General features: G+C 37.2%; 1 protein-coding gene across 6 annotated transcripts in view; it reads right to left on the bottom strand.

Moving 5' to 3' along the window:
- cep112 (centrosomal protein 112) overlaps positions 1-16,523 on the bottom strand; it is a 348,394-nt gene that overhangs the window by 218,116 nt on the left and 113,755 nt on the right. For all 6 annotated transcript variants that reach the window (XR_010003101.1, XM_062971149.1, XM_062971152.1 and 3 more), the window contains 2 exons: positions 13,100-13,235; positions 4,661-4,768 (listed from right to left, as the gene is read on the bottom strand). Coding sequence is in view for 5 of the 6 variants with exons in the window: in XM_062971149.1 (XP_062827219.1) it covers positions 4,661-4,768; positions 13,100-13,235 (244 nt within the window). In the remaining variant the exon portion in view is untranslated. The remainder of the gene's footprint in view (positions 1-4,660; positions 4,769-13,099; positions 13,236-16,523) is intronic.

Below are 16,523 nucleotides of genomic sequence, written 5' to 3'. Positions count from 1 at the left end.
GAGAGCAACAAACAAGGAATTATAATAAAAAGGTCGATAGTACACTAACACAAATCCTCAAGACAACTGGCCACTTTCATTCTTTTCTCTTCTTTTCTTTTCCCATATTTCCTACAAACTCCCACATAGTCATGGCCCCTCCTTCCAACTCAGACTGAATCCTTGCTGTGCGCAGAGGGGAGAGAAGAGGCAGAACCATTATGCTCTGGCTCCTCCTTCGGAGTCCACACAGTTGTACCGACCAAAATGGGGAAGAAAGAAAGACATGACTTCTAAAGGGGAAATGCTGGAGGAAAAGGGAGGGGGGGCGTTGGCATTGGATAAGACCGTGGGATAAGACAGAAGGTTGGATAAGCCCGACTCTACTGTACATGAATAATATTAACAGAAATACATGGTTTACATAAACGTATCACTGAATAATAGAATGGCAATCAGAGAAACCAGTGAAAGTGGCCTCTTTTAGATATCTGTTCATACAGAAATTTGTACTCATTTTAAAGAAATGGTTCTGTACATATTGAGAAATGTCAGTAAATGCACAGGTTTCTTTCTTATAGGAGAAAAAGAGACTGAGATTGTATATGGCAGCAGGCTTAGCAATAATGCTGAGGAAAATCAAATTATACATTAGAGACATTTCTGCATATGAGAAGTTTGGGACAGCTTTTAAGACTTCTGCAAAGTCACTCAGATGAGGTTTTAAGTTTCTTTTTCTCCTATAAGAAGCAAACCTGTGCATTTCATGTAACTCCCAAAGAAATCAACAACAGTCAAGAACAACAGTCAACAGTTTCAGTCAACATAATCCAAAATGAAATTTAAGTGTAATTTTGCATTCAAACTACAAAGACACTTCTTCTTCTTCTTGTTGTTGTTGTTACAACTGCTCCTAATACAACCACACACACATTTTTGCGTGCTGGGGGTCACTGAAGCCAGAGCAAAACTCTGAAACCATTTCAAAGGCAGGAAAGACTGCTGCCTTCTCTGTGGTGTCCAATATCTTTGAAGTATCTAAGGCAGCTGCTCCTGCCAGATAGGAACTCTTGTTGTTCTTTTAAAAATATACTTTGTTCTGCTTACAGCTGGTAGATTTGAAAGTCCAACTAAACAAAGTTGAAAACACACAGAGACACAGAAAATCATTAAAAGCTCCCTTCCTGGATACATCAAAGAAAAATCTAAAGAAGACCGATGAAAAAGTGATGAGCAGTTGGCACCAACCAGGAAGATGCCTTTATATTCAATAATAGTTCAGTCTAATGAACAAATGTATAGATTTGTTTTAAATGGATACACACCAATTATTATTATTTTGGAAAGTTAAACACTGGTGATACATGCAAGAATGTTTTCCATTAGTGATTAAAGAAGCCAAACCCATACTGGGGTTATTGTGGTGGACAATATGTAGCACAAAAGGCTAGACTGAAACAACTAAGAAATGTTAATGAAATTATGGCCTCTGTTCTACTATGCCATAACTTTTGGAATTTTAATTATCATGTTTAGCATTAGAGCCAATGAGGCATGTGTAAAGCATAAAAGAAGAGGATTCTAATGTACATATCTGTTTTATATTATTACATGGCAAATAATTTTTAATTTGAAGAAAAAACCCTCTTTTCTACTAGCTCCACTCCACTATAATTCTCTATCACAACATACTAATGTTTACCAACTTATAATGTAGTAAAACAATAGGGGGCCGGGCTGTGGCGCAGCTGGCTAGTAACCAGCTGCTATAAATCACTACTGACCGAGAGGTCATGAGTTCGAAGCCCGGGTCGGGTTAAGCCTCCGACCATTAATGGCCCCGGCTTGCTGTTGACCTATGCAGTCCCGAAAGACAGTTGCACCTGTCAGTTAGGGAAATATAGGGACACTTTATGCGGGAGGCTAATTTACAATACCATAAAACTGCCAGCAAAACACGAGGAAAGGAATGCGGAAGTACAGCCACTACTGGACGGTGAAGCAACAGCTCCCCCTGTGGCTGGAATCGTGAAGCTGGAAAAATGTTAAAAATGCCTCTGAGTCTGTCTAATGTATGTTGTTTGTCTGTTGGCATTGAATGTTTGCCATATATGTGTTCATTGTAATCCGCCCTGAGTCCCCTTCAGGGTGAGAAGGGCGGAATATAAATACTATAAATAAATAAATAAATGAATAAAACAAATAAATAAAGCATCAATAGTTATTTACCCCAGATACAGATCTCTTGGCACACTAAATAACAATGGAAAAGTCACTGTTACATTTCTGCCTTCTTTGAGGTTCCAGAAGCACCTAATGTTCAGAACAGAATATTGGATGAAGATGATCTTGGCGAAATTCAACAACACATTACTCCTCTTGATATGAAATCAGGAGTCAAACTAATCCCCGCCAACATAATTCTTTCTCATGGGAAAAAACAGTGGGAGTAATGGACTTAAGATAAAGCATAGATTGTTAATGACTGATTACCTATCACTTATCAATTGGACATTACTTACTATTTTCTGGCACAGAAGTAATACTGAGATAGCTGAGACAGCAAGGAGGACTTTTATATGGAAAATTATTTAATAAAAAACTTTACGGCAAATGCACTTCATACATACTAACCTTTTCTTACAATGAGAAGCCTCTTTATGTTAGTACTGAGATGAATTTTCTAACATACAATACAAGATGCATATGACATAATTCTGTAGTATCCACTGAAATGTAGCAGAAATGCCAATAAAAGCTATCCCACTAATACATTGCTATACAACATTTATGCAGCACGGTAAAATTTGGGTGTTTTTTCGCTTGCCGAAATATTACCATAATTTTTCTTTATGAACATCTGTACCAAGTATTTATCTGTGCCTATTTTTCGCTCTTTGAGACATATAAATAATTCTATTCAAAAACAGCTTTCAAATATAAAATTATAGATTGCACATTCCAAAGAATGCCCTTTGGCATAGTAACCTTAGTATGTAACTTGAGGCATTATATATAATGCAAAGAGATATACTACCTATTGTGTCAATCACACCATCTCATTTCTCTCTACATTTATCAATGCAAATGTTTGTTTATAAGGCATGGCAATCTTTGAAATACAAAGATGCCATAATAAACCTGTCCCTACATAATATAAGGAAAACTTAGGATCAATAAAAAGAATATCAATAGTTCATTGTGCAGAATTGTAGAGGCTAGAAAAAATTACCAGTATATTCAGAAACAGACTGCACTGAGGAGGTTCACTGCTACTGTATTGATCAGATATTTTTTTAAAAAAACATAATGTATGAGCAAAGATGGAGGGAAAATTATACTTGCAAACGAATATGCTTGAACTGTTTGTAGATTTTCTTGTTGATTGATGTTTTGTATGTCTTTACGGTTTATGTCTTATGTTATAATGAAAAATTGACCAAAGCCCTTTTTACTGAAAAATGATGAACTTAATGCTAATCCAACAATATTGCTACATATGAACAAGAAAGTATTTAAAAATATAAAATATGTTTAAAATACTACACCCAGTTTTATAGTAAGATTGTGAGATACACCAAAAGACCATTGTTAATATGATAGTGAAAAACATCCAACTATATTTATGATTGAGTAATATTTGAAAAATAATTTATAGTAAGAAAAAAAGTAATGTGCCAAGTTAACGTTAATCATCCAGGACTTTTAGATTCATTGGGCACTGGAAGTAGAAAGTAAGTTTATTTTGTATAGAATAAATGGTTAGAATTCTGTAATAGTCCAAACATTGCTTCCTCGATTTTAAAGACTATTTATAGTATTAATACTACAGAAAGCCCAACAAAGGAGAGGGGGAAAAACAGGCACTGCTATTCGATGGTGAAAGCCTACAGAAGCAAGCAGAAATCATGATCTTCAAGTCTACACAGTTAACCTAATTTGCTTATTTGCCTTTTAAAAGATGGGGAAAGGAGACGTAATTCCCCATGTTAATGTGCTGTTGTTACAAGTGAAATTTCATGAACTTAGGGAAATACATCACAAACGTATTTATGAAAAATTAAATCTTGCATGTGGAAAGCTTTTGTTTTAGATCTGTTAGATGATACTATCAGAAACGCCTAAGATATAAAGTTATCTTTAAAGTTAAAAGATATAATCATAGCAGTCAACTCAGCCATATACATACAGGTTGACTAACATCAAGGCTCAAAAAAGCTCATCTTCTGTGTTATTATGGGTACTGTACAATACCATCCCTACATATGGACAATGAAATCACATTTTCTATGAGTTTTCCCATTAAATGGCCCCTGCCAGGATGGGAGACCAAAAAGGAAATGCAACATTTAGAAAAAAAGAAGAGGGCTTGGTTTCATTCTATCCAACCAGAGTAAGAAATCTGAAGAACAGTAACATGCACCACATTTGATTTAACAGAGGAAATTACTTCATTTCCACTTACAGAAAGATATGATAATATGGATACTCCAGAGAGGTAGGAAATAGCTGGAAAGGTCAGCGAAAGGGATAACAAACTGTTTTTGAAATAGAAATTAACCATTTCCAGTGATATTGACAAAAGAAGAAAAACAGTAGGACAATAAAAAACCAACTGAACACAGTACTAAAAAGGTGAGTCTAACAACTAAAGGTTTCTTAATTAGAAAAAAAAATCAACCTGTTGTTCATATCTTTGCTTGAGTTCCTCCAATTGCCAGGAGAAGTCTTTTGACTGCTTTTCACGGAGCGATTTTGATCTGCTTAGATCTGCTTCCACTCTTTCCATCTAGAAAGTAAGAGAAAATATTTAAAACATCAAACCATTGTTTTAAAAGCAACATTGATGATAACCGCTTCCTTGTCACCAGATGAAAATTAGTTTGCAGCATTAATGAATGATTTGAAAAGTAAGTACCAAAGCTATAAAGTAGTTAATTATGCACACATCACCAGCAACTTCCGGGAGAATTCTGATTTTTAAAAAATCCCAGTAATTTTAATCGAAGACACAAAGCAGTAATGAATATTCTACAATTCTGCATCCCATGGAATGGACTCTGTTCCAAGAAAACTTAAACCAGGGCATTACTGAATCATAAAATACTATAGAGCTCTCTATGATTGCAATTAAATTAAAAATAATGGACAGAATACAGATTTAAATTCATGCTCTCTCTTAGCCATGCCACACCACCAGCTCTCTCAAAATATGACATGTAATACTATATAGAGCGGAAGCTGGTCATTCCATCATGTTGTAGTTTGTGGAGGGATCTCTGAAGGCTGTATAGAGATACTTTAAAAAATGTGATAATGAACTGCTTTTAAAATAGACATAAACTATTACTAATGATACTGACAAAAGACGCAAAACAATAGAGCAATGGGCATGTTGCTAAAAGGGAAGAGTATCAGATCAAGTTTCTGGATTAGAAAAAATAAACTGTTGTTCATATCTTTGTTGGAGCTCCTCCAATTGCCAGGATAATTCTTTCTAGTATTGTTGGATGTTTAGAACCCTAGTACTTCCTCTAGTGTATGTACATATGATTTTTAGCTTCTTCTTAACTATCCTGAAACCAACTTTAACTTATTACAAGCCTAAGAAAGAAAGACCTTTAGGTCACCCTTGTCCTCAATAGCCCTGCTCAGGTCTTGTACACTCAGGATCATGGCTTCCTTGATTGAGTCTATTCATCTGAAATGCAATCTTCCTTATTTTTTTGTAATGATTTTTTATACAGTGGTTCATATCTTTTCATGATATTGCTGAAGTACAACAGTCTTAGACCCCTTCTAAAGTAAAGGTAAGGGTTTTCCCTTGATGTTAAATCTAGTGGTGTCCAACTCTGTGGTGGTGGTGTCATCTCCATTTCTAAGCCGAAGAGAGGTTATGTGGCTGGCATGACTGCATGGAGTGTCATTACCTTTCTGCAGAAGTGATACCTATTGATTTACCCACATTTGCATGTTTTAGGACTGCTAGGTTGAAAAAAGTTGGGCCTAACAGTGGGAGCTCATTCCACTCCTTGGATTCAAACCCCCAACCTTTGGTCAGCAAGTTCAGCAGCTCAGCGGTTTAACCCGCTGTGCCACCAGGGGGGCCACAGAGCCCCTTCTACACAGCTGTATAATCCAGATTATTAAAGGAGAGAATCCACATTATCTGCTTGGAACTGGATTATATGAGTCTACACTGTCACATAATCCAGTTCACAGCAGATAATCTGGATTTTATATGGCAGTGTAGAAGGGCCTTAGTCTAGCCATTTTTGTCTTTCAGGCAAAGTTCAAGCTTGATTTAATCTAGGTACTATTTAATTTGGGTTTTTTTTTTAGTAGCACCACATTTCAAATGAGTTGATTATTTTCACTTCAGCTTTCTTCCATCTCCAGCTTTCACAATTCCACACACAAACTAGAAATAATGGCACAGGAAATGCTAAATTTAATATTCAATTAAATATCTTTACATGTCAGGATCTTGTCTAGTTTCTTCTTTGCTGCCCTTCCAAATTCTAGACATCTTCTGATATAGTCACTGCAGTTTCTATTCTGATTAAAGATTGAAAAAAGCTTTCTTAAAAAGCTTTCTTATTTACTATAAAGTTATAAAAATAATCTGTATCATTATTTTTGTTTTCTTAATGTTTGACTGCAAACCTGCTTTTGCACATTCTTCCTTGACTTTTTTCAATAGTTATTCCAGGTCTTTCTACTTTCTGCTAGTGTCTGCATATCTTAAATGGTTCATGTTCCTTCCTCCAATTTTCAAACCTCCTTACTGCTGCTTTCCCTATGTCCAGCATACAAATTTTAAAAATCTAATACTGCCGAGTCTGGATTAAATGGAAATGCCATAGCTATGTAAACCATGGCTTCCTGCAGAATGATGGGATTACAAATGTGATAAAACAATATATAAGGCAGCAACAGCATTTTAGGATTAGAAAAATCTAGTTAACAATACAAGATTTTCAATAAGCCCTTGTCCTCATACTCAACTAAATGAGAACACCCTAGAACACATTATTACATCTCCATTATAATTCTTTCTACAGTACACAATATTGTCATATTTTTCGTCTCCCTTCTCATCTCATTATTCTTGCCTTCAAATTCCAAGCTTTAGACTGTATGGTGCTTAGATCAACATATTGTTCTCAAAGTCACCAGATATTCAAGTGGACCAGTATAAATGACATCAACAGTAAACAATTTTTAAAAATATGGCAAAGTATGTGCATATGAACTGCTTTATTATTTGTTATGTCAAACAAGATCTAGGGTCTTGTTATGTATATATTATCGCTTCACCCAATACAATAACAACTGCACCTGTTCGTATTACATTAATCTTGTATCATATCCTCACACCATACTCAATACAGCAGCCATGAACTGGTAAAAGAAAATGCAAACACCCAAAGAATAAACTTAATTCAGAACTATAACTGTCCGATCCTCCCAAAGAACAAACTAGCACAGAAGAAAAAACATTCAGTTGAGGGCTTTCTTCAACAGTTTTTCTTATCAGGAACAAAAAAGATATGCCTTATATATGAATTCTGTTTGCTTTAAAAATGGCAATAACTTGTTACAATTTTGCCACAGATCTATGATGATGGACATAAGGCTATTGAAGAATTAAAAGTTGGGAGAAAAAAACTCCCAAACTTCTATGTTGAAATCTTTTTATCAGAAGTCACTTTAATAGCCAACAGATTATTTTTAACAGACAATGATATTCAGCAAAGCAGAACAGAGATGGTAATTGTATTAAGTAAATTACTTAAATCACAAAAACTGGTGAATAAAATATTATTCATAGTAGGTGAAAAAACCTCAGAATACAGTACATTCATTTATTCAGAATCCATGGATTCAACCATCAATCGCTTGAAAATATTCTGAATGTTTTACCATTTTACATAAGGGACACCATTTTATTACATCATGGTATATAATGGGACTTTAGCATCTACACATTTTGGTACATGTCACCTACCTTCTACAAAAAGTAAAAGCCAAGCAAGCTGGAAACAACAAAATGCTTCGGGCTGGCCGATACAAAGCATGCCTCATCCTATATGATACCATATTTTCATTGGTTTATTTGCATTTTGCTTATCCTTTCAAATTTTAAATCACCCAGGTCTATTCCCCTCTGGGCTTCTCAGCAAGTATTTATCTGTGACCTACCAAGATCATTCTCCTGATATCACTCATAGAAGCTCATCCTGCCTCTACTTTTATCAGAGTACTAGCTTGGGGACCCGGAAGTGCCCGGGTTATTAGAAGAAGGCATTGTTTGCTTTCGGATGTTAAGTAATATCACTTAAGTTTGTCAAGATCCATCATTGGCTAGGTTCAGTGCTCTCTGGATAAGGGTGAACTACAACTCCCAGGTTTGAGGTCAATCACCCGCAAACCAGGCCTATATGCACAGTTGGCCATGTTGGGTCTGTGTGCAAAGTTTGGTCCAGATCTGAAGTCGGCTAAGTTCAATGCTTTCTGGATTTAGGTAACAACAATTCCCAAAATCAAGATCCATTCCCACAAACCCTTGCACTATATTCAGTTGATCATGGGGCTTCTCTGTGACAAATGTGGTTCTGATCCATTGTCCTTGGGGGTCACAGTATCGCTGCATGTTGGTGAACTACTACTCCCAAAATAAAGGTCCATTCCCATAAACCCCTGCAGTACGTTCAGTTGGTCATTTTTAGAATAATAGAATCATAGAATAGTAGAATTGGAAGAGACCTCATGGGCCATCTAGTCTGACCCCCTGCCAAGAAGCAGGAAATTGCATTCAAAGCACCCCCGACAGATGGCCATCCAGCCTCTGCTTAAAAGCCTCCAAAGAAGGAGCCTCCACCACAGTCCGGGGGAGAGAGTTCCACTGCCGAACAGCCCTCACAGTGAGGAAGTTCTTCCTGATGTTCAGGTGGAATCTCCTTTCCTGTAGTTTGAAGCCATTGTTCCGTGTCCTAGTCTGCAGGGCAGCAGAAAACAAGCTTGCTCCCTCCTCCCTATGACTTCCCCTCACATATTTGTACATGGCTATCATGTCTCCTCTCAGCCTTCTCTTCTGCAGGCTAAACATGCCCAGTTCTTTAAGCCGCTCCTCATAGGGCTTGTTCTCCAGACTTTTGATCATTTTAGTTGCCCTCCTCTGGACACTTTCCAGCTTGTCAACATCTCCCTTCAATTGCGGTGCCCAGAATTGGATGCAGTATTCCAGGTGTGGTCTGACCAAGGCAGAGTAGAGGGGTAGCATGACTTCCCTGGATCTAGATGCTATTCCCCTATTGATGCAGGCCAAAATCCCATTGGCTTTTTTAGCAGCCGCATCTCATTGCTGGCTCATGTTTAACTTGTCCACAAGGACTCCAAGATCTTTTTCGCATGTACTGCTGTCTAGCCAGGCGTCCCCCATTCTGTATCTTTGCATTCCATTTTTTCTGCCGAAGTGAAGTATCTTGAATTTGTCCCTGTTGAAGTTCATTTTGTTAGTTTCGGCCCATCTCTCTAGTCTGTCAAGATCATTTTGAATTCTGCTCCTGTCTTCTGGAGTGTTACCCTCCCAGTTTGGTGTCATCTGCAAACTTGATGATTGTGCCTTCTAACCCTTCGTCTCAGTCGTTAATAAAGATGTTGAACAGAACCGGGCCCAGGACGGAGCCCTGCGGCACTCCACTCGTGACTTCTTTCCAAGATGAAGAAAACGCATTGGTGAGCACCCTTTGGGTTTGTTTGCTTAGCCAATTACAGATCCACCTAACCGTAGTTTTGTCTAGCCCACATTTTACTAGTTTGTTTGCCAGAAGGTTGTGAGGGACTTTGTCGAAGGCCTTACTGAAATCTAGGTACGCTACATCTACGGCATTCCCTTTATCGACCCAACTCGTAACTCTATCGAAAAAAGAGATCAGATTAGTCTGGCATGACTTGTTTGCGGTAAATCCGTGTTGACTATTAGCAATGACCGCATTTGTTTCTAAGTGTTTGCAGACCACTTCCTTAATGATCTTTTCCAGAATCTTGTCTGGTATCAACGTGAGGTTGACCGGACAGTAATTGTTTAGGTCGTTCTTTTTCCCCTTCTTGAAGATAGGGACCACATTCGCCCTCTTCCAATCTTCTGGGACTTTTCCCGTTCTCCAAGAACTCTCAATATAATTGCCAGTAGTTCTGAAATAACTTCAGCTAGTTCCTTCAGTACTCTTGGATGTAGTTGGTCTGGCCCTGGCGACTTGAATTCGTTTAGAGTGGCCAGGTGTTCCTGGACAACTTGTTTCCCTATTTGGGGTTGGATTTCCCCAAATCCTTCATCCATTTCATGTTGCTGAGGTTGAAGATGACTTTCTTTTTGTGAGAAGACCGAGGCAAAGAAGGCATTAAGCAGTTCTGCCTTTTCCCTCTCCCCTGTCACCATCACCCCATCTTCTCCTCGCAGAGGCCCTATTGTCTCCTTTTTCTTTCTTTTCCTTTTTTTTTTTTTTTTTTTTTTTTGGTTAGGTTCACAGTGTTTTCTGGATATAGGTCAAGTACAACTTTTATAAATCATGGTGAATTCTCCCCAAACCTCTTGTTGAATTGCTGATCAATTCCTCTGTTTGCTGGGTGCATTGGAAAGGGTAGGAAAGGGTTAAGAGAGAGGCAGTCGATGGGGTCATGCCAATTCCACACCAATGGAGAGAGAAAGATGAACCCTGAGATGTCCATTCTGGAGGAAAAAACAGAAAATCTAGGAGGAAATTGTCCCTGAATGGAGGCCTTCACTTGGGTGGGGGGCAGAATGGTGTTTGTGGAGGACACTGGCAAGGTTTGGGCTACATGTTCATGTTCACTATAACCTGCATGTCAGTGGAAGGAGGGCCACCGGTGTCTGCTGCTCAGTGGAAACTATAGGTGCTTGTGAAGGCAGGAGGCTGTCTGTGTAAGTGGACATCTCCTTCACATACACACATACACATTTTTCACTTTAATAATGTGTATAGATAGGTTCTCTGTCCCCTATCCAAAATGCTTAGGCACACAAGTGTTCTGGATTTCAGACTCTTTTGGAATTTGGAATGTCCATATCTGCATATTTATGCATAATGAGTCATCTTAACTATAAGACATGTTTACTAAAAAAAAATCATTAATATTTTATATACAACTAATAAACAGCTTAGAGGTAATTGTATACAATATTTTAAATAATGCCATGCATGAAACAATGTTTGTGTACACTGAGCCACCAGAAACCAAAGATGTCACTATCTCAGCCAAACATGTAGAAAACTTTGTATTTTGTGGAATTTTGGATTTATTTCAGAATTCTGGATGAGGGATGGTCAGCCTATATTGTACAATTGCCTATGTGAGGACTTTTAAACTCTTCCCCATATATGAATGACATTAGACTTGATAGAAAGGCCATGGGGATGGGAAAGTTTAACATCTTTCTTCCTACACATAATTTTCATATAACTTATAATAAAATATATTCATAGAAAAAGTGTTCATTTGTGAAATATTTCTTTATCAACAACAGTGAAAAGCTTCTTTATTTTATCTGAATATCATCGTATCTTGTAAGGACCTTCAACTATTGGAGACATAATTATTTACTGGGTCAAACAAGGCTAAAGTATTTCTGAATTTCCAGAAATACATATCTAAACTGGGAAAACCAGGAACTAGATTGATTGGTTCCATATCCACAAAGACTTTTAGATTTCAGAGTACTTCTTTTCCTTTTTGGTACAGTGGATTGTTGGTGGAAGAATATAAGAATATAACTCTTCTATCTGCCAGTCCTAAACTGGTCTTACACATCACCAAAAATGTTATCTCATGGGGCACTGAACATCTGAACAATATATTTTGTTCTTCCCTGAATATTTAAGAACGTTGTTTCTACTGGGATGCACTATTCAGCACTGTGGCATGGTCTAGAACAGGCCTGCACAACCTGTGGCCCTCCAGGTTATGCAGGCCTGGTCTAGACACACAGATTTATAGCTACACTATAGAATGTATAACAGCAAATGCATTCTTATTGCCTTTTTATACTCATGACCAATTACAGCTACCCACATGTGCTCTAACACAATCATATAGCATCCTGTGGTATAGGTTTCTAGTACTTCAAGTTTCTTACAAGATAGTATTGTATGATAATACAAATATTTTTGTTTTATTTGAGAAACATCATACTTGAAAATACTTACTATCCTCGTCCTGGTCTCCCCCTCCCTTTCTCTTCCATTTGCCCTACAGAGCAACTTGAGTCATAAGTACTACTCTTCAAAATACACACACACACACACACACATACACCAGGCATTGTCTTTCCGAAAGGCTGAAATTAAATGCAAGTCACTTCACCAATGAAAACATGCAATTTCATTGGAAACAAAACTGCTACCAAGGAAATTGACACATCACAGCAATAGTGACATTTCTAATTGAATCCCAAGTACAGTAGAGTCTCATTTATCCAACATTCGCTTATCCAACGTTCTGGATTATCCAACGCATTTTTGTAGTCAATGTTCTCAATACATCGTGATATTTTAGTGCTAAATTTGTAAATACAGTAATTACTACGTAGCATTACTGCATATTGAACTACTTTTTCTGTCAAATTTGTTGTATAACATGATGTTTTGGTGTTTCATTTGTAAAATCATAACCTGATTTGATGTTTAATAGGCTTTTCCTTAATCTCTCCTTATTATCCAACATATTCGCTTATCCAACTTTCTGCCGGCCCGTTTATGTTGGATAAGTGAGACTCTACTGTAGTTTCATTTAAAAGAGCTACAGTGTGATCCAAGACAGTATATACATTTGTGTTTTAATTCTTGAACTCCTAGAAAAGTCCTATGCAATACTACAACTATGGATGGTTTTTACAGCAATGACAATTCTGGCTTTGTTATAAAGATGAATCAATTGCTAGCATCCTTTCTACTGACTTGCTGGCAAAGCCACTACATTGTGAAAGAGTTTGATGTATCACTATCAAGTGAAGTATGTATCTGGCAATATAAGATGAGAATATGCTATCCCACTGAGACAGATAGTTGCAGAAAGGCTGGCATTGTGACCTCCTCACCTGCTCTTTCATTTCAGCATAGACTTTTTCTGAGTTCAGCTCCACCTGCCGCTTAAACTCCTCCAGGGCAGCATCAGCCTGCTGGGCTTGCACGCTCTGTATCTCCATCACCTGAGTCAGCTGCTCCTCCTTCTCCCTAGAAAGTCAGATAAATTTTTCACAGTGGAAGTATCAAATAAAAGAACATTTGTGCTGGTGTAAAAAAAGGCCTTTAACCCTGTCTATTGAAAACAGCATTCTTGTTCCAATTTTCTGTCCTTATTTATACCGAATGTCTTTCAGGAAGAGCATAACAAGTCAAACAATACATTGGATATTATTTTTACTTCTCTCATAGAAGGAACCTAAACACAGCATTGGACTCTCATGAAACTTTCAAAGGCTTCATCTCATGCAAGGAAGCTTAAATAGCCTGGTTTCATTGTACGACATAATCGTCGCTTAAATAACTTTAACACATCATCAAAAGATATTTAATCAAGAAAATGTTTTGCAGTATGTGCCTATACTGTAAGATTAATACATCAAGAGAAGCATATCCCCACCGCCATCTCCTCTAAGACAGAAAGAGGATTATTTGCTGTCTCGTATACGTCAGATTATTAAGTATGAAAACATGACACCATTGGAAGCTCCTCAAGACAATTTAGTGAAAACCCTTAATGCGCAGTTATGACATCAATTCAGTATTAGCATGGGTGACATTACTTATGCTTTAAATGTGCATGACTCGCCCAAGTCGATGTCAAGCAGTGAATAACTAATATTAAAAGTATAAAAGGCTAATATCTAGAACAGTAGAAACTGATGCATCACAAGTTACCACAGTATATATAATCTTTTCAAAATCATGCACAGGTTCTACTTTTGTAATTTTTTAGTATAAGGGTACACCTGAAGTTGATAAGAGCTTGTTCAACTAATCAATTCTATTTATGTAGTTTACTTTCGCAACCACTTGTGCAATGGCGTCATCTGGTACAACTGCACTAGGAGGGATTTTTGTCCACTACTGCTGTGTTGGATTTAAACCAAATGAGTTGCCAAATGAGAACTATGCATGCCCAGTGGCCATGACATGACGACTACCAGGAAAGAAACAACAAAACTAAGCGGAGGGATGATAACTTGAAGGGAGATGTGGCTGGCTGGAAATGAAATTTGCGTACATCATACAAGCTCAAAATTGTTAATTAGTACAATCATTTCCAATGCTCTAAATTAATGGTATCAGAATACAATGTAATTTTACCTTTATGTAATATTTACCTTTCACTTCCAAATTGCACCTATTTTTAAATCAGGATGGAGAATGTACAGCATTTCAGATGCTGGAGTCCAACTTATATCTGCCTTACCTGGCATAACCAATAGTGAGACATGTTGGGAGTTACAGGGATGAGGAACAGGTGGAAAAGCCACAAACCCCTCATCCCTGTTTTCAATGAATATCTTTAATTTACATACAGGCAGTCCCCAGGTTACAGACAATATAAGTTCATAGGTTTGTTCTTAAGTTGAATTTGTATGTAAGTCAGAACAGGTACTTTTTAAAGTGTAACTCCATGCACGCACACACACACACACACACACACACACACACACACATATATAGCGAGCGAGCAAGAGAGCGCATTTATGGAAGGATTAACACTCCTGTGAATTTGTTTTGCTGTCTGCCCCTGTTCAGTACATTTCACCTCACTTTCTGTGATAATTGGATTTTTTTTTTGGGGGGGGGGGGAGAAATGGCTTCTTGTGGTGATAAAGTTTCAACAGACACACCTCTTCCCCATGATAACTTTTCCAGGAGTGAATTCCCTTATAAGAGGTAGATTTCTCTCACTTCCTGTTGTCTCACTCCTATTCTTAACTATGTATCATATGTAAGTTGGATGTAACTCGCGGAGTTGCCTGTATACAAACCTTTATGTCCTTATAAATTCAAAACAAATGTGAAAGAAACAATTTTTTGAATTTACTTTCTGAGATGGATACATACATACATACATACAGTAGAGTCTCACTTAGCCAAGCTCCGCTTATCTAAGGTTCTGTATTATCCAATGCAGTTTGCCTTTTAGTAGTCAATGTTTTTGTAGTCAATTTTTCAATAAATTGCAAAATATTGGTGCTAAATTCATAAGTATTCATAACAGTAATTATTATACAACGTTATCGTGTACTGAATTGCTTTTTCTATCCATTTGTTGTAAAGCATGATGTTTTGGTATTTAATTTGTAAAATCATAACATAATTTGATGTTTAATAGGCTTTTCCTTAATCCCTCCTTATTATCCAACATTTTCGCTTATCCAATGTTCTGCCGGCCTGTTTATGTTGGATAAGTGAAACTCTATTGTACATACATAAATCCTTTCTTATGATCATGTGTATATTAAATATAGAATTGATAAAAAGCACAACTTTATTTAATCTTCAGAAATCTTTTAAAACACATTTGCTTTTCTTTTAAGCATTAATCCCATAAAGAGACTTCGTAACCAAGAACCAGTTTTATTTGAGTCCTGTGTTGCAGATGCCACTTCTGCCTGTTTTTTGTATATTTACAGTGATACTACATGGTTCACAAATATACAAATAGATTTATTTATTTCCTCCAGGATACAAAAAGTACCACTTTCATGAAGTATTAAAATATTCTCTTTGATGATTCTCCATCCCACTCCCTAACCCAATAGCACTCACTGTGAGGAACAATACAATATAAACCTGAGCCAGCATGAATATTAAAAGGATGAATTTACTGATTCCTCTTAATTTATAAAAATATCAATTTCCTCTTATTTTATTGTAAGGACAAAATTAGCAGGATTATAGAAATCATCACAATCTAAAGCCAACTTTGAATTCTGAATAATAGTTTTAGGAAGCAAAATGGGAATAGTTACTGCAGGCTATATTTTAGAGAAAGGAACCAGAAAACTCCCTATTCCATCCCTAAATAATCATTATAACATTTCTGGGATTTCCATAAATCGACAGGTGACTTGAAGGCATATACATGAAAGAGGAACCTTGCAGTCTATGTAGGGTCAGCCCTGGTTCCAACTTAGGTGCTGCATTCTATACTGCAGAGAAAGGAACAGGTAAAACTAAGGTTGAGTCGCCCATGGGCAACTTGTGACTCTTTTCCTAACCTCCTAGGACCTGCAGCCTAAGTAAAGGAAACAAAAAAGAGGGAGAATAGAAGTGGAAATAAAAATGGACAGAAGATGGAAGGCACAGGGAATCCTTCAGATGGGCTTCAGATGGTGGTGTTTGCGAATAGCTGCTCCTCAAATAAGGAGCTGTTATATGGTGCCATAAGGTGCCATTCTATCCCCAATATTTTTAATATTTACATGAAACCCCTGGGAGAGATGATCTAGAGGTATGGGATGGGGTGATATCAGTACACTG

Source organism: Anolis carolinensis, chromosome 2, assembly GCF_035594765.1.
Source record: "Anolis carolinensis isolate JA03-04 chromosome 2, rAnoCar3.1.pri, whole genome shotgun sequence".
Classification (NCBI taxonomy): Eukaryota; Metazoa; Chordata; class Lepidosauria; order Squamata; family Dactyloidae; genus Anolis; species Anolis carolinensis.
Note: the sequence above shows the minus strand (reverse complement) of the source record. Positions and strands in the feature narration are given on the sequence as shown.